At 35.6% G+C, this 20,173-nt stretch overlaps 1 protein-coding gene across 10 annotated transcripts in view; it reads right to left on the bottom strand.

Annotated features, from left to right (window-relative positions):
- Positions 1-20,173, bottom strand: part of si:ch211-203k16.3 — a 37,844-nt gene that overhangs the window by 15,983 nt on the left and 1,688 nt on the right. For 4 of the 10 annotated variants that reach the window (XR_012396046.1, XR_012396047.1, XM_073933667.1 and 1 more), the window contains exons 2-4: positions 19,926-20,136; positions 11,015-11,135; positions 4,203-4,663 (exon numbers count right to left, since the gene is read on the bottom strand). Coding sequence is in view for 7 of the 10 variants with exons in the window: in XM_073933667.1 (XP_073789768.1) it covers positions 4,203-4,547 (345 nt within the window). In the remaining 3 variants the exon portion in view is untranslated. The remainder of the gene's footprint in view (positions 1-4,202; positions 4,664-11,014; positions 11,136-19,925; positions 20,137-20,173) is intronic. The other 6 variants (XR_012396048.1, XM_021474436.3, XM_073933671.1 and 3 more) reach the window with 3 other exon arrangements.

Raw genomic sequence — 20,173 nt, 5'->3', positions numbered from 1 at the left:
GGTCAAGCTTTCTGATCCTCAGATTAACTCTGGAACATTTGGATACCAGCCTGAGTGTTTCCCAATTACTCCAGTATGACGAGTTAAACTGTAATAACTATATAAGAATTATGGTGAAACTTTACAATAAGGTTTCATTAGTTAATGCCTTTACTAACATGAACTAAATATGAACCATACTTGTAGTGCATTTTTTAATTATAGTTTAACATTTGTTCTTGTCTTGTTTGCTTATGCCAACTGGCCCAGCCAGGATTCGAACCAGCAATCGATTAACCACTGAGCCACCGTGCCATCCCAATTGCATGTGTATGTTAGTAAATGCATTAACTAACATTATCTAATACAACCTTATACAGACAAAACTTGTGTGGAAGTTTTTTTGTGTGTATGCTCTTATTTATTTAGATTTAAAAGGTCACGATCATTAAAAAGAATGAGTTTGTTTCTGGATTAACTGGATTTACTATTTACCATGGGTTTTTGTAAAATGGTAATATTTTCTTCATTTTATTAAAGGTCTGACATTTTTTACTTTTATTAAAAATCAGGGTTATTCAAATAAATATTGATTTCTTAACCTCTAATGAACCTTAACTCTTATAAATTTAGAATATTATTTTTTTTCTATTTCGACCAATTGGGATCCTGGAGCACAAAAGCAGTCTGAAGTCTCACAGGTATATTAGTGGGAATAACCAAAAATACATTGTCAAAATGATTGACTTTTCTTTTATTGCAAAAGTTGCGCAGTGGGTAGTGCTGTTGCCTCACAGCAAGAAGGTCGCAGGTTCGTGCCTCGGCTGGGTCAGTTAGCGTTTCTGTCTGGAGTTTGCATTTTCTCCTTGCGTTTGCGTGGGTTTTCTCTGGGTGCTCCAGTTTTCCCCACAGTCCAAAGACATGCGGTACAGGTGAATTGGGTAAGCTAAATTGTCCATAGTGTACGAGTGTAAATGGGTGTGTATGAATGTTTCCCAGAGATGGGTTGCAGCTGGAAGGACATCCGCTGTGTAGAACATGTGCTGGATAAGTTGGCGGTTCATTCCGCTGAGGCGACCCCAGATTAATAAAGGAACTATGCTGAAAAGAAAATGAATGAATAAATAAATGATTTTGGGCATCACAAAGGCGCAGTGGGAAGCGCGATCACTTCACAGCAAGAAGGTCGCTGGTTCAAGTCCCGGCTGGCTCAGTTGGCATTTCTGTGTGGAGTTTGCATGTTCTCCCTGTGTTGGCGTAGGTTTCCTCTGGGTGTTCCAGTTTCCCCCACAGTCCAAAGACATGTGGTATAAGTAATTTGGGTAAGCTTAATTGTCCGTAGTGTATGAGTGTGTGCAAAAGGGAGTGTATGGGTGTTTCCCAGTGATGGGTTGCTGCTAGAAGGGCATCCGCTGCGTAAAAGATATGATGAATAAGTTGGCGGTTCATGGCCCTATGGTGACTCCTGATTAATAAAGGGACTGAGCCAAAAAGAAAATTAATTAATGAATGAAATGCAAAACCACTAAGGTAAATATTATTAGCCCTATTCAAAATTATATATATATTTATCTTTATTCTCAGTTTCTCTTGACATATAATTAAAATGTCATTTTTGTTTTTATCCAGTAAACTGTCTGTGGCATTTCTTCCAATTGTGAATGTAAATGTTGTCATTTCGAGCATTTCTGAATAAAATAACAGCTGTTTCATAAAGATCAAGTGTTTTTATTTTACAATTTGAAGATTTGAAGATTAATTTGATCATTTTAGACATCATGTGAAATTTGAATATTATCTTTAAGTATTTCCCAAGTGCAGTTTAACAGAGAAAAGAATATTACACCACGTTTTGAAACACTATATTTTTTCTAATAGCTGATTTCTAATAACTGATTCCTTAGATCTTTGCCATGATGAGAGTACATGATATTTGACTAGATATTTTGTAAGATACTAGTATTCAGCTTAAAGTGAAATATAAAGTTAAACTAGGCAAGACATCGGACAGTGGTGGTTTGTTCTGTAGCTTATCAAAACAAATTCTTAAGAAGGCTAATAATATAAATTTTTTTCTCTCCAGTAGAATATATTAGACAATACTGTGAAAAATGTTCTTGTTTTATTAAACACTCTCTGGCCTTGACGAGCATTGGTCTCCCTGTCCCTCTCAAGCCTGCTGTATCATATTTAAATATCAAACCATAAATTCATTCAGTTTTCTTCAGCTTTATCAGGGATTGTCACAGCAGAATCAACCACCATCTATTCCAGCATATACTTTACACAGCAGATGCCCTTGCAGTCGCAACACAGTACTGGGAAATACCCATACACTATCACATTCACACACACACACACACACACACACACACACACACACACACACACACACACACACACTGATACACTGCGACCGATTTAGTTTATTCAATTCACCTTGTCCGCATGCCTTTGGACTGTGGGGGATACTGGAGCAAACCCACGCAAACAGGGAGAACATGCAAACTCCCCACAGAAATGCCAACTGGCCCAGCAATGACTCAAACCAGCGACCCTCTTATTGTGACAGTGCTAACCACTGAGTCACCATGCTGCCGAAAATGAAAACAGTTTAGTCATTTCTCCTATAGCCAGCTGAATCTGAAGTCATAAAACATTTATATAAAGGGGGCGCTAGTGTGCATGTCTTAGGGATAGATTTATAGATTTAGAGTGTTTATTTAGGGCTCTACTATGTGGCCTCAGGCCCCGTTTACACTAGTGCGTTTTAGTTTTAAAACGGCGTTGTAGAATGAAAACGATCCGCGACCACAATCGCGTTTTACCCAGCGTTTCTGAACTGCTCTCCGTCCACACTAAAACGCTGAAAACGCACATCACGTGACCACACACACACTCGGGCAAGCGCTCCAGCATTTCTACCCAGATGAGAGCTCTGCTTGTCGGACTGCTCATCAAGCATCTCCCGCTGGATCTAATCTCACTATATTTGCTGAACGTGATATTTCATTCATGTTGTTGTCTTTATCTAACGACATAGGCAAATTCCCTGACTTTGGTCATTAAGTTACTTGTTCACGGGTAACATGTTTTGGTTAAGCGCAAAGATAAGTTAATGATTAATCCAGGTGCATTGACTGATCGCTTGCCTTTATTTCCTACAATGTATAAACTTATTGTATGTTATACTTTTATAATTATCGATTATTAAAACTGATATTCAGCAAAAGAGAGGGTGCGTTTCGTATTTTCACTGAAATTGAAAGGAGGCAGTTGTTATCGGCTCCGTTTTGTTATAAATATCCACACAGTGAAGATGACGCTCAGGCAGCAGGACGCCTCAACATTTCTGCTGTCTGTTAAGTTGCTAATATTAAAAAGAAAATAGGCAGTTCCTTAAATCATGTTTACATTTTATTGTTGAGAAAGTGAAACAACGTAGCCAAGGTGATGTGAATGAAGTTATAAAGTACACTGTTCCCTTTGAAGATTTACCCGTGTCCTCGGTATGTTTTCCATATCAAACTGAGAAGGGGGAGACTGCAGCCTTCATCAAACTTGCGAAGTCTTAACTTACAAGAAGAGGATGCGAGACTGAACTGTGTGTGGGCTACTTAATATTGAGAAAAAGCCCCAATCAGATAGGCGAACGTTTGCAGCCCCGCCTCCGTTTTCAGATGTCTCCGTCTTTCCCCATCCACACTGAGACGGAGCAGCAGCGTTTTAGAATGAAAACGGCCTCTCCAGCGTTTTCAAAAAGCTCCGTTTTCGGCGCTCGAGAACTCCGGCGTAGTGTGGACGGATGGCGTAACCGTAGCAAAACTTATGCGTTTTCAAACTAAAACGCACTAGTGTAAACGGGGCCTCAGTTAAGTTGCTAAATTACCTTGTTTTGTTCGACTTTACCACATTTAATGACCAGCGACCTTCTTGCTGTGAGGCGACAGCACTACCTACTGCGCCACCGCGTGACCTATGCAAGGAGATGTCTGAGTCAATCTTAAGAGGTGTGAACAATCGCTTTGATGCTTTTAAACTCAACTTTCAGCAACTTGTGTCTTCAGAGGCTGAACTACAAGTCTGTTTAACACATCAGAAGGAGTGCCTACTAGGCGAGCGACTTTTTAGAGACTAAAATTTCTCAACAATCACAAAAACTAGCGCACTCCTGCATTGCAGAATAAGGTCAATAGTGTATAAAAGTGCTGAGTGCTTCTCACCTGCAGCTCTAAGACTTTGACTCGATGTCGATGGTTGCGCAGCTCCTCCTGCAATTCAGAAACGGTCTCCTTGAGTGCTAGGATCTGCTGTTTGCGCTCTTCGTTCTCATGAAGCCAGTATGACACCTCATCTGTACAGCGAAACATGTCAGGGCAGCGCTGCTCGTCCAGCTGCGGCAGAGTGGCCATCAGCCGGCACATGCCGTCCTCCAGCACCTGATTGCTGTATTCTCCACACTGAGCCGTGCTGACCTGATGCGTGTGCAGAGAGTGCTGGTCATCGCTGGCGTGGGTCAGCAGGAACAGGACAGTCAGCAAGAGTGCAGATTGAGGCCTGTCCTCCATGTGGTCGGCTCGGCTGACTCCTCTTCCCTGGGGGAGAAGGCCAGGGCACCAGCTCTCGGACCTCCAGTCTCAGGCCTGGGGAAGAGCAGGACACGCAGGAATACGGGACAGGTCACCTGGAGGGGAAAAACACATCAAATGTAGGCAAAAAATATATTTAAAAAATAAATATATACAGAAGTCAAAATGATTTGCCTTTTTGAGAAGGTTTAGGAATGTGTTGAATTTTTTTTTTTCCGTTAAACAGAAACTGGGGATGAAAATATACAAGGGGGGCTAATAAATCTGACTTCAAGTGTGAGCACGCACTAGACGTTACAAAGACGTCAAATTGACGGTTTCCAACGTCAGACTAACTTTGAATTTTGGTTGTATATGAAAATCGAATTGATGTCAGAACTCGATGTCAGTTTGGGTCAGACTTCATCGTCAAGATTAATTTTATTTAGTTCACGACACAACATAAAATCAACCAAAGATCAACAGCTAATGTTGTTAGCTTTTAACATTGTATGGAGGTGACATTATGACATTAAAGTGACGTTGAATTTTAATTAGGGAATAACACAACATAAAACCAACCAAACCTAAATGTCTACTGATGTTAGACTTTGATGTGCTATGGATGTCATACTATGACGTTAGAATGATGTTGGATTTAGTTAGTTAATTCTACAGTCTAAAATCAACCAAATATCAACGGCAGATGACGCTAGTATTAGATGTCAGTTGACTTTAGTATTAGACAACAAATTGATGGTAAATTTTGGTCACCTGACATCGCAACCAAAGTAGAACTAAAGATCAACATTATATGATTTTGTGTGCCTGCTAGAATATATACACAAATTTAAAGTTTTGCTTTATCTGTAATTCAATAAAAGCACAAAAAGTAAGAAAAACACCAACAATGAAAAATGTAAATATCATTCTTAAGAGGGCATAATTTGTTTTAACGGTTTTTATTCTTCCCAAAATAAAACAAATCAGACTTTTTCCAGAAGAAAAAAATATTATAGGAAATACTGTGAAAAATTCCTTGCTCTGTTAAACATCATTTGGGAAATATTTTAAGAAAAGAGAAAAAACATCACAGTAGGCTGAATAATAAATGAATACATAAATGAGTCTAAATTTCTTTTCCTGAAATATTTTAAAAGCACAAAAAGCCTCTATAGACCATTTTGAGGGATGTAAACTGTAACAATAGTCACAATAGTATGCTAACATATATCCTGTTTTACTTTTTTAGAATTCAAAAAGGTCCACTTGTTGATAAGTAATGGTGTGATAGTCGTTTTAATGTTAAGTTATGATTAAATTGCCTCTTGCTAAAGTTATGAAATGGATTGACAACAAGCAGGAAAGTTCATGGGCTAATGACCACCACGTTGAAATAGTCTATAGCAATAATTATAGCATAAATATACAAAAAATATACATGTATAAAAACAAAAGGATAGACATTTATTTCATGATTATTTATATAAAACATATAACCACAAAAACATTTATTTCTTTATCTAATACTTACCTATATATCTATATAAACTAACTGGCCACTTTATTTGATACACCTGTTCATCTACTCATTAACGCATATTTCTAATCAGCCAATCACATGGCAGAAACTCAATGCATTTAGCATGTAGACATGGTCAAGACGATCTACTGCAGTTCAAACCGAGCATCAGAATGGGGAAGAAAGGTGATTTAAGTGACTGAATGTGGCATTATTGTTGAATCCAGACAGGCTAGTCTGAGCATTTCAGAAACTGCTGATCTACTGGGATTTTCACACTAGAGTTTGCAGAGAATGGTCTGACAAAGAGAAAGTGTCCAGTGAGCGGCAGTTCTGTGGGCGCAAAGGCCTTGTTGATGCCAGAGGTCAGAGGAGAATGGCCAGACTGGCTCGAGCGGATAGTAAAAGCAACAGTAACTCAAATAACCACTTGTTACAACCGAGGTACGCAGAAGAGCATCTCTAAATGCACAACATTTAAACCTTGAGGCAGATTTTCAACAGCAGCAGAAGACCACACCGGGTGCCACTCCTGTCAGCTAAGAACAGGAAACTGAGGCTACAATTCACACAGGCTCAGCAAAATTGGACAATAGCAGATTGTAGAATCGTTGCCTGATCTGATGAGTCTCAATTTCTGCTGCAACATTCGGATGGTAGGGTCAGAATTTGGCATCAACAACATGAAAGCATGGATCCATCCTGCCTTATATCAACAGTTCAGGCTGGTGGTGGTGGGGGTGTAATGATGTGGGGGATATTACTTGGCACACTTTGAGCCCATTAGTACCAATCGAGCATTGTGTCAACACCACAGCCTACCTGAGTATTGTTTTGACCATGTCCATTTATTTATGACCACAGTGTAACCACTTTCTGATGGCTACTTCCTGCAGGATAACGCGCCATGGCAAAAAGCGCAAATCATCTCAGCCTTTTTTCTTGAAAATGACAATGAGACTCCACAGTCACCAAAACTCAATCCAATAGAGCACCTTTGGGATGTGGTGGAATGGGAGATTCGCATCATGGATGTGCAGCCGACAAATCTGCAGCAACTGTCAATATGGACCAATTCTCTGAGGAATATTTCCAGTACCTTGTTGAATCTATGCCACGATGAAAAAAGTGATGATGATTATTTTTAATATTAGAGGTATAAAGAAGCTCATTTTCATATTCGTACTGAAACATTCTTATGCAAACTTATGAGACAGTACAGTGAATCACCACTTCTGGGGCCCAAAGCAATAAAACAAGGGTTATAGGAGCTTTTTAAGCATTATACCCTAGTGCTGCAACCCACACGCAGTTCCCACGTCACTAGAAAAGGTTGTGGAAAAAGTCAGAGGAGGTCTTTTATTTTGTTGTGACATTTTAGTGAACTATAGGTCAGGCTGTCACAAATCACGCTGAAAGAGGACTAAACTACATGATCTGCCATTAAACCTCGGTGTGATATTTGAAGTAAATCCCACTAGGCATGTCCAGTCATGTCTCTGCTCTTACTGGAGGTCACCTGCTTCTGCTGATTAAGGCACAGGTTAAGGTGCTTTCGCAGCTGGGACACTTTTCTGTGTGCTTATGTGGGTTCAAGAACAAGGCAGAAGTGAAAGTATTTAACCTCCAGCTTCTAAAAATAGCTGCAGTAGATTTCTGCGTTCATTATCGGCACACGTTTACTTAAAATCCATCAAACACATTGGTTAAAAACACACATTTAAAGTGCTGGGTTGTTTTAAAGTGCACATGGAATTAATACTAATCATATTGATTTTGTTAGCTCACATTGCTTATTTTGTGGTGAAAAATTCATCTGTGCATGTCATTAAGAACAAAAAAAGTTTGCTCTTGTAATCGAAAATTTAAATCTGAAAATGCACTTCCTGTCTGTTTTCACTTAAATTCACAGATTACGTCTATCTGAGGTATTGGGCATGGTTAACATACTTAACCACGCCCCTTCAACTGCCCGTTAAAATAACTCTCCCCCCAATCTTTCTGAATGAAATGCCTACTTTCCTACATCCAATCATCTTGCAGAAGAAAAAACAAGCCACACCCACTCTTTTTTCATTTAATATTCCGGTTTTCTAGGAACTGCGTCACAATATGAATTTAAAAAAGCGGCCGCAGCTTCCGGTTCATGTGGACTATAACTCAAATCCGCATGAATTCAAAATGTACAATGTTTATTTTGCTAGTGCAATGTTATTCTTTAGATAGAAAAGTATGCTAATCCACTGATTTTTATTAACTTTTTTTGTAATCTTCAATCAAATTATGAACATTTGCTTCAGCAGTGTCAGTTTTATGACTTCAGGCACAATATTCTTAACCACGCCCCTCTACATTTAGTTTGCTATAGGGAAATGATGTGCAAAAAGTAAGCCACACCCCCTAATCAATATTCCATTTATTCAAAGGACTTTATGCAGGTAAACCTCATTCCTCTGACCTCTAAAGGTGCTCTAGCTACAGACGCTAGAGGCCATGGTTTTTAGCCTCCTTATTGGAGCAATCAACTTCCATCCAAAGAAACGCTGGTTCGATCCCAGAATGGCTTGGGTGTGGTCTGGACTGGGGGTTAGACTAGGGGCTCGGGATGGGGGTGAGGTTTAGGGGGTGAATGTAACAGAGGTTTTCAAACATTTGACTAAACATGACAGAAAAAGTGCGCTCTGATTTTTTATTTTAGTTGATTCGTCAGACTTTTTAATGACCTTAAAAAAAAGCAAAGTTTTTATAAGCAAAATATTTTTCTTATGAAGAGCCAAAAAACAAACTAGATTGAGGACTGTGGGCCGAAGGTAAATATAAACATTGACATGGATCATTTCCTTAATTAATTCAATTCATCTTTATTTCAATAGCACTTTTAGAATGTAGATTGTGTCAAAGTAGTTTAACATAGAAGTTCTAGTAAACTGAAAGTCCAGTTTTCATAGATGACATTTAGTTTAAGTTCAATAGTGTAGTTTAAATTTCACTGCTGAAAGTTCAAACACTGAAGAGCAAATGCATCAATGCGCAGCTCCACGAGTCTCCAAAAAAAAATAGAAAACATGACTTGAATTATATTACTAATGTATTTAATATTTTTTACATTTTATAATTAACGCATTATAATGAAACATAAGAATTCCATTTATAACACTATAATGAAGTTTAATGCTGAATACACTAGTCAATCCTGCCTTTGCCTTGATTTGCTCGCTGAGGACTTCTGAATTGTGGTTTATCCATTGAGCAGCAGTATGTTCATTTAAAAAGAATCAGATTCATTCATTCACAATACTTAATTTAAATTAGCCTTTTTGTAGCTTAACAATAAAACAAACAAACGAAAGTTCACGAAAACATTAGAAATGACGATATGTACAAAAGGCATTACCCCCGACATTACCCCCAGTCCTCCCTTACTTCTCAAATGGGATAGTGGGCCAAATCAAAGGTTACCATGGGCCAACTAGTTTGGGGAATGGTAGGTTTAAACATTAATAAAACACAATAGGTTGGACATCAAATAAATGAAAACTCCAGAAGGTGTGTACAGCTAACTTGAAGCTCAACTTTCACCCACTCAGAGTTGACCAGCCCATTTAGAGCTGGCTCCGACCTCCATTTAAATACCCTTCTCCAAAAAGCAGCTCAGATTTACTTAGATAATTGATGAACAAATGGAAATGAATTATATTTACATAGTAGTTTATAAGACGAGCACAGACTACTAGAATGTACAGCGTGGAAAATCAGTATTGAACACATCATGTATTTTCCTGGGAGTGTTTCTGATAAAAATGGTGACGTTTTCAATTTTGTATTTGTTGTATTTTTCCCGCTGTATCTGCAAACTATATCTTACTTTGCTTTGGAAGGAAAGTTGGATTCTTACTTGTCACAATGTCCGAGAAATCCATAACCAAGTTTATTTAAAATGAAATGACTAAAGCGCTTAGACACAGATTTTCTTTAAAACTGGCAGAAGAACAATGTTTCTCCAATACCTGCTTCAACACTACTCTCCTCACGAGAAGTCCCGTGAAAGTTAAGGATAATAAAGCATCAGAAATATAATCAGAAACATAAATTTGGCAGGAATTATAGTACTTTTAGTTATCACTTGAACAACATTTCAACCATCAAAATAATATAAAAATATTGACATCAAGCTGGCTATTACAATCCATATAAATATTATTTATCAAATCTCCCAATAATCTCTGTTTAGACACTAGTAATTACTGGGTTCCACACAAACGATTAGTGTTGGGTCAACATGAAGGAATTAAGTTAAATTATTAGTCTTTGCAAATTAAAGTGGATTGAACGTAAAACAATTAAGTTGTCTCAAAAAACCCTCAAGAACTGTGTTGTTTCAGCTCACGTTAAATAAGTTGTTTGAACAAACAGCAAACATCTTTTTTTAGAGTGTAAATATTGCTGGAAATTGAAAAAAGACAACATAGAATCTGTCATTATATTCAGCAAGAAACACCACCTCCTCAAGTCCCTGCAAAGAATTAAACACAGGCAAAACACAATATACAAGAAGTGCCTTGAATATCTGACCCGACCAATCAATGCCAAACCATCTAAAAGAGCAGCAGATCCACTGAACACACCAAAGCACATTACAGAGCAAAGCCTGAGAGCCACTGAACACAGAATGAATCACATTGATAAAGCACTCAACGTCCTCGAAGTGACATTTTGATGAGAAGCATGAAATCTGAGCATACATGTGTTTGTTTGTTTGTTTGTTTGGAGGGCATTTGATTTACACGAACCTCATGCATCACAACGTCTCACCTGAGAGGCTCTGCTAACTACATACAAAGCTCTTGACGCACTGATACACTGCATACGCCACTCACTTTCCCTTAAAGATGACACCAGCGGCGATTACGCAGTAAAACTCTACAGGGACATAGTTGATCATTACCTGTTTCAGGCGTCTTGTTTGTCTTCTGGGGAAATGCAGACGTTTGCTGCCATTCTCTCTCACTCTCTCTTTCTTTCTACACCCCGATGTGTTGCAGGATGGGAATCTTGTCCTGGTAATCCTGTGTAATTGGATTTATGATTAGAAAAGAAAGAAAGGAGAGACGATCTACAGCCACTGACTCGACATGCTGAATCACGCCACGTGGACAGACCATTATACAGACTGTAAAAATGACTATTGCTGCTTCTTCAAACTACTTCATTAAAATAAGCTAAATGTTGTCCTAACTAGAGCTGCACAATATATCGTTTCAGAATCGACATCGCAATGTGCACATCCGCAATAGTCACATAACAGGATCTGCAATGTCAGGTCTGGATTACAGTTGAGCAGGACTTAAAATAGGGATGCAACGATTATAAATTTTGGTTGTACGATTACAGTCTAAGAATTCACGGTTTTACAGTTATCTCGATTATTTGCATTAATTGATTTCAAAACCCCACTAGTTTATAACTAGTTTAAAATTGTTTTAAATTTTGTTTTTTGTAGTTCGGGTCCAACTAAATATTTGCTGCTGTTCTAATTGTTTAAATTCATTTAATTGAATATATAAAAATCAGCAAATATTATCGATGCATTCATAGGGTAAAATTGCTCATTTAATGTGTTTTTGGTCATTATCAATGCACATTATCAATGCAAAAATACAACCAGCGGTGAAACTATCACGCCACTGCTGCTTTAACGACACTCACGCTCGTGCTGAAGCACTGCTTCTGCGTGCAGTATGAAAACTCTAATCTGTTAAACTTTCAGCACTCTCTCCGAAAACACTCGGTTAATCTCGGCTGGTATTCGCCACATGATCGCTCTCATCAGCGCCATTATTTGTAACTTTAAGTGGGTTTGCAAATCTGTGTACTTTCCATTGCTTCTTCCTCAAACTTTAGCCGTTTGCAATTCCTGCAGTCACAAAAGCCGCCTGTCATCTCAACTAGGTGCGCCTGAAAATAATGAGCATGTTGTGTCACCTGTGCGTCCCTCCATTGGAAATAATGAACTTGCACGAGCTTGCCTTGGTTAATAGCCTCAGTTATAGTTAATCTAGTGTGCGTGGTTATTAATCTTGGTGTACAGACTAGCGCACAGTTGGCATCATTTTGTTTAGTTGCTGCAGTTTTATTCCATGCAGAAACGTGGTGTTGAGAAGCCTGTACGATTAATTAACTTTGATGAAATAAATCGCGGTTAATAGTGAAACCAGTTAATCCTCGCATCCCTAACTTAAAAACACACCTGATTGTGGTGTAATTGCAAAGTTTAACCATCAAGTTACCCAAATATGTATAGTTTGCATGTGTTTTTAGGCCTGTGTATACGTCAAGCCAGTTTAAAGTTTAGTCACTTCAAGTGTCACTGGCCTATGAACATTTCCTGCTTGTTGTCAAATCATTTAATTACTGTAACAAGAGGCAACTCAATCATTACTTACTGTTAAAACAGCTACCATAACATTATTTATCAATATGTAGGCCTTTTAGATTCTTGGAAGCTGTGGAAATCAAAAATGTAATACTGGCAATAAATTAAGACCATTGTTATTTTTTACATCCCTTAAAATGGTTTATACAGTCTTATTTATTTTACATTTAATTATTTAAACTGTTAGACTCTCTTAAAAGCCATGAAGCCTTTATTTATTTTTATTAAAGTAATTATTTTATTTTAAGTAACTTTTTATTTACTGTATTAATCATAGCTTGTGATTTGATTTATTACATTTAGTGCAGATGCACTCCTCTACAAAATCATCCTATTTTCATCCAAATTCATGCTGAAATTATTCATTCATTTCAAATAGATCTATATACAGAATTATTAGCCTCCTTCGAATTTTTTTCTTCTTTTTAAAATATTTTCCAAATTATGTTTAAAAGAGCAAGGAAATTTTCACAGTATGCCTGATAATATTTATTCTTCTAGAGAAAGTCTTTTTTTTTATTTCGGCTAGAATAAAAGAAGTTTTACATTTTTTAAACTTCATTTTAGGGAGAAAATTATTACTCCCTTTAAGCTCTATTTTTTGTCAATAAAAAAAACATCATTATACAATAACTTGCCCAATTACCCTAACCTGCCTAGGGTTAACCTAATTACCCTGGTTAAGCCTTTAAATGTCACTGTAAGCTGTATAGAAGTGTTGTGAAAAATATCAAGTAAAATATCATTTGCTGTCATCATGACAAAGATCAAATAAATCAGTTATTAGAAATTAGTTATTACAACTATTATGTTTAGAAATGGGTTGAAAAAAAAATGTCTTTCTGTTAAACAGAAATTGGGGAAATATAAACAAGTGGTCCAAAGATTCAGGGGGGCAAATAATTCTGACTTCAACTGTATATTATATATAATATATACTTCCTGGATTCAGGTATTGGGTAGGTTTAGGGGTATGCAGAACATTAATACAATACTCGGGCTTTTAGTCAGCTATGTGAATTGTTTTTCTCAAAATATGCACTATTTGCAGATTTGCTTCATTTTCTATTCAATTATTTGATTTAAATATTGCATTTTAGTGACAATTCAAGCACTGTTTTTAGCTGGATTGGTTTGTTGGGTGGTCATCAACCACACTTTTAGATGTACTAAAAATATTTCCTAAATATTTAGAATAAAGAAAAATTTTAAATACTTATTTTTTAAATACAAATTCATTACATCATATATTATTAGAAAAAAAATACTAACCTATTGTCATTTTTAGGCAAATAACAAACTGGCCAGCATATTCAACTTTGCTCAGTCAGAATTTGGCTATTTGAATAATAAAAAAAAATAAAGATAATAATAATAAAAGAGGTTCATGATTTGTCTAGCCTCTTTTTGTGTTAAAAAGTACATTTGAAAACTCATAGATATTAACAGACAAAATAGTATTCAAATCAATTAAATATGGGCGGCTTCTAGTAATTTTTAGTTTCAAGATAAAGGCCCAAGATTTAAAATAAAAGTTATTTGTAAAATGTTTTCTCTATTTAAAAACAACATGTATATATAGTATTGTATTTCATTGTATTGTCCTGATTTTCTTAGGTGGTGTCAGACTTTTGAGCATAAGTTGAAAGTGATGTAGTGATGTGTGATGAGGTGTGTTGTGTGTGTACAGCCCTCTAGAGGCTGTTCTTTTACACAGAGACGACACACATCTTCTTAACTTCTTTACTTTAGACAGAAACCCAAATATAATAAATTATATGCCACTTTATAATACAGCTCATTTAAAGCACTTCTCTAATTACAAAGGTCTAAAATATTTAGTTTTTAAAATTATAATTTAACTTATTTTAAATTATTAATGCAAAATATTTGTTTTAATATTTTTTGCATTATCATTTATATTATCTTTTCTAAAATATGCCTATATAGTTTTCATAAATGTATTTTGTGTGTATTATTAATTTTTTTGCTTAAAACAACTTGTTGGTATAAAAAATAATTGCTTCTCTAATTACTAAAGTCTAAAATTATTATTAAAAACATATTATATTTTTTCCATTATTATTGCAACATATTTTTTATTAATATTTGAAATTGTTTTCATTATTGTTTTATTTCATTGTTGTTTTTTGCATTATCATTTGTGTTAATTTCCTTGTAGATATACATATATAGTTTTTACGAATAAATTTGGCATGTATTATTATTTTTATACAGTATTTTATTTTATTTATTTATTGTTACTTTAAAGTAAAAAAATATATATAAAAACAACTTGTTAATAAAAAAAAAAAATCTAAGCATTATTTCAAATTTCACCAAAGGTCAAATTTCATTATTATTGCATTATATTTTCATTAATATTTTGTATTAATTCCTTTTTAAATAGTGCCCATATATTTTTTTATAAACATACATGTATTATTATTATTACTACATGTATTATTATTATTGTTTATTATTTATTTCATAGAATACATTTTTGAGTCATTTTTTAGCTTTATATTTTGTCATTTTAGATACACTAAAGAAAAAAAAAAAAAAAACAAGTTTTAAAATTTGTAATTTTTTAATTATTATACTTTTTAAAACTATTATTAAATATGTTTGTATTAAAAATGTTCAATTGTTTTTATTTTTAGTTTAGCATTATCATTTGTATTTATTTCTTTGTAAATACGCCTACATAATTTATAGATTTTGAATAAAATATTTTATATTTTGTATTATATGTATTGTTATAACTTATTTTGCATACTATGGATCCTTTTTTTTGCAGTAATTTATTTAAAGTTTTTGCTTTATATATTTTAGATAAAATAAAGAAATAAGAAACGACTAGTTCACTGTAAAAGTTTAGGCAACTCAAACCGTTTGAGGAAACCGATTGCAACAAACCCTTTAAGTTAAAAAATGAATCCCAATGAGTACTGTGAACTTAATCCATTTGAGTAAACAAAGCAATTTGAGCACAGTAAAAGCCAATAAATAAAGAGAACTCAAACTGTACAACTCAATAAGTTAAGGCAACTTAAACCGTTTGAGGATATCGATTGCCGATTTGAGTTAAACTAATCTATGAGTAATGTGAACTTACACCATTTAAGTTGAAGTAATGAGCTATTTAATTAACTCATTACCTTCAACAGTTCAACATTTTTTTTGAATGAGTAGAATTAACTTTCAGTCAATTTTAAGTTAACTACACTCATTTCATTTGATAAAGTTGACTGTTGGGTTTTACAGGTCTGATAAAAAATACAGTTTTATTTATTTCAGATCAGTTAACCTTTTATTTAATATTTATTCAATATAGGCCATTCATTTATTTTCTTTTACACCCTGCTACAGTGCAAGCAATTATATTATTTACAATGTAAACTGAGCTTACATTTGAATTTTTTATCCTCTTTTGTTTTCAAACGTGAAGCATCCCAGACCTTGAAAAACTGCATTAATGCCATATCTTTTTTTCCTGAATGAGAGGCGCTGTCGTTTTACTGACGTTTCTTTAAGCACATTATCAGGAGCGTTTGAGAGTGAAAAGAGAATAATTGATTTATGAGGAGTTTCCAAGACAACACAATGTTACCTTTCCTCTTGTGGTAATTACATTTGCTGTTGATGAGCCTGGAGGCAATAACGACCTTCATTAACAAAAGAATCCACGAATAGATGAGAAACAAAGATACAATAATTGTTTGTCTTCAGCTTAAGATATAAAGGACTGATGGAGGGAGCGGCATGGTGGCTCTGTGGTTAGCACTGCCACAGCAAAAAGGTCACTCGTTTAAATCCAGGCTGGGCCAGTTGGCGAAATAAGAGACTAAGCTGAAGGAAAACGCATGAATGAAAAAACGAGGTCTGATGGATCTGCATGTGTTAAACCATATGACAGGAAATCAGTGGCGTGAATTACGCCATTCAGAGACTATGCACAATAAACACTTCTTTAACACACACCTGACAATTTACAGATTTTGGGCTTTTCGTTAAGTGTTTTTTGTCTTAAGATTTCAATGACAATACATATTTTTAAGGAACATTTTCTCAAAATAAGTAGGTGAGAGCGGGGACGACAGTAAAGTGGGAAGGAAGTAACAAATCGATTTTTTCAAAGCTCTGACAACATTTGCTTTCCAGGCTATAACAGCACATTCAGCATGCAACCCTTGATGGAGCTGCCAAATATCAGCTCATTTCAGGAATCTGTCCCGCGATTAGGTCTGAATTTCAGTTTTTACTGTAAGTGCAGAAAGTAAGTTATTTTCTATAATTAAGTCTTCTCTCTTTATGCGTCACAGTAATGATTATTCGACAGGTTATTTAGTGCAGTAACACATCCTTAAGCAATCTCTGAGTTTTTCAGGTTTAAATGGCAAGAGTTCCTGTACGGACGAACGTAACACTGTTTTTTATGTCCCACTGCTACCTTATTTTTCACTTCCACATTAGAGTTTTCAGTGTTTTGATTAATATGTTTATAAGATTAATGCATATTGCCAATGATAATAAAAAATAGTCAAAATTTGTGACATGTTGCATTGATTGATTGCTTCTGAAACATTTGATGAAAGGGAAATTTAAAATAAAAATGCAGTTTACACTATTATTTTGTAAAAATAAAGGACAAAATATGCTTGCAGTAAACATTAACAAGGTCATAGTCAGATATGTTTCAAATAAACAAGATTAAGCCTGTGAATCTAGCAAATATTGTTGTGTTACTTTTGTCTCTACCGATGGGGTCAGTAACATTGTGCGTAACAATGGAATAATGTGCAATTTATGCTTAGTCAAATTATTTTGAAGTTGATTCATTCGTTTTCCTTCAGCTTTGACTTCATTCCACTGTGGCAACCTCTGAAACAAACCACTAACTATTCTAACATATGTTTTACACAGCGACTGCCCTTCCAGCCACAACCCAGTACTGGGACACACCCATACACTTTCATTCGCGTCAATTTACTTTATCCAGTTCACCAATAGCGCATGTCTTTGGACTATGGGGGAAACCGGAGTACCTGGAGGAAACCCATACCAACATGGGGAGAACATGCAAACTCCATACAGAAAAGGCAACTGGCCCAGCCAGGACTTACAACAGCAACCTTCTTGCTGTGAGGCGAAAGTGCTTACCACTGAGACATCCACCATAAGCCAACTCTTTAAAGTGTTTTCTTTTGTCCTACTCTTTTTAAAGGCTCTTCTCCCATTGAGTCTTACATCTCCACTTCAGCAGGCCTTAAATACACCAAACTGTGAAATTTCATTTATGTCTTCATAATAGTTTTTTCATTAAAAAAAAAAAAAATATATATATATATATATACATATATATATATATATATATTTTTTTTTTTTTTAGAAAAATGAAAAAACTATTATGAAGATATAAATGAAATTTCACAGTTTGGTGTATTTAAGGCCTATATATATATATATAAAGATTTTAGTTTTTTTTTTTTTGATCCTGACTTCATACACTTTTCAGATTAGTGTGCTAGAAATAAGACCATATTTAATTCATTAATGCATTATTTGCATATTTAGACATGACATTTCAAAAACTTGCAATACAAAAAAGTTTCCACTTCAATATAATCAATCAACTGTGGAAGTATGATGATAAATATTATTATTTCATGTTTTTATTCTATTCATAACTATTATATCAACTTTGTGTAATAATGTACTGAAGTTTTTATTTATTAGTTCTCTCATGTGAGTTGGGTTATATATAAAAAAGTAAGTAAATAAATAAATAAGCTTATGTGGTTCATATTTATACAGTGCATCCGGAAAGTATTCATAGTGCTTTACTTTTTCCATTTGTCTTTATGTTACAGCCTTATTCCAAAATGGATTAAATTAATTTATTTCCTTAAAATTCTACAAACAAAACCCCATAATGACAATGTGAAAAATGATTTTATGAAATTGTTGCAAATTTATTCAAAATAAAAAAGCTGAAAAATTACATGTACAGAAGCATTAACAGCCTTTGCTTAATACTTTGTTGATGCACCTTTGGCCGCAATTACATCCTCAAGTCTGTTGAATATGATGCCAAAAGCTTGGCACACCTGTCTTTGGGAATTTTTGCCCATTCCTCTTTGCAGTACCTCTCAATCTCTATCAGGTTGGATGGGTAGTGACGGTGTTCAGCCATTTTCAGATCTCTCCAGAGATGTTCAATAGGATTTAGGTCTGGGCTCTGACTGGGCCATTCAGTGGCATTCAAAGAGTTGTTGTGGAGCCACTACATTGATATTTTGGCAGCGTGCTTTGGGTCATTATCCTGCTGCACTTATCTTTCCCTCTATCCTGACTAGTCTTTTAGTTCCTGCAGTCGAAAAAACATCCCCACAGCATGATGCTGCCATGCTTCACTGTAAGAATGGTATTAGCCTGGGTATGAGTGGTGCCTGGTTTTCTCCAAACATAACGCCATTAGCCATTAGTTAAATTTTATTCTCATCTGACCAAAGAATTTTGTTTCTTATGGTCTGAGAGTCCTTCATATTCCTTTTGGCAAATTTCAGGCGGGGAGTGGCTTCCGTCTGGCCACTCAACCATACAGGTCTGATTGGTGGATTGCTGCACAGATGGTTGTTCTTCTGTAAGGTTCTCCTCTCTCCACAGAAGAATGCTGGAGCTCAGACAGAGTGAACATCGGTTTATTGATTACCTCCCTGACTAAGGACCTTCTCCCCAGATCACTCAGCTTAGATGGCCAGCCAGCTATAATAAGAGTTCTGGTGGTTAAACATCTTCCACTTACGGATGATGGAGGCCGCTGTGCTCAGTGGAACTTTTAGAGCAGCAGAAACTTTTCTGTAACCTTCCCCAGCCTTGTGCCTCGAGACAATCCTGTCTCTGAGATCTACAGACAATTCCTTTGTCTTCATGCTTGGTTTGTGCTTTGACATGCACTGTCAACCCTGGGACCTTAGACAGGTGTATGCCTTTTCAAATAATGTCCAATCAACTGAATTGACCACAGGTGAACTCCAATTAAGCTGCTGAAACATCTCAAGAATGATCAGTGGACACAGAATGTACCTGAGCTCAATTTAGAGCTTCACGCCAAAGGCTGTGAATACTGATGTACATGTGATTTTTCAGGTTTTTATTTTTAATAAATTTGCAACCATTTCAAAAACTCTTTTTTCACATTGTCATTATGGGGTATGGTGTGTAGAATTTTGAGGAAATAAATGAATAAATATATGATATAACAAAAGTTTATTGATTTATTTGACTCTTTATTTGGGTTTTTTCTGCTGCTAGAAGATCATAATTTCTATATATATTTATTATTATTTTTTACGTATATCTGCATTACATCTGCTGTGATGTTTTAAATGACAAATTAAAGGAAACTTGTAATTAAAACCTGCAGTGTCTTGTATTAACTTCCAGCATTAGTTCACAGTGTCTGAAACAGCATGAAAACACACAGCAGCAGTGGATCCATCATTCACCCGAGTCTTCCAGTGTCAGACAAGATGAGCGGCCATTCTAAAAGCTTTGTTTCTGATCAGTAATTTTACCCCGTTGCATCAGAGCCACCTGATCATCTCCAGCCTGGAGGGTTTGCCAGACACCTGTGAGTATATAAGAAGCAGAGCTCATTCAGAAAAC

This window comes from Danio rerio, chromosome 20 (genome assembly GCF_049306965.1).
Source record: "Danio rerio strain Tuebingen ecotype United States chromosome 20, GRCz12tu, whole genome shotgun sequence".
Lineage (NCBI taxonomy): Eukaryota > Metazoa > Chordata > Actinopteri > Cypriniformes > Danionidae > Danio > Danio rerio.
This window is presented reverse-complemented; position numbering and strand designations above follow the sequence as displayed.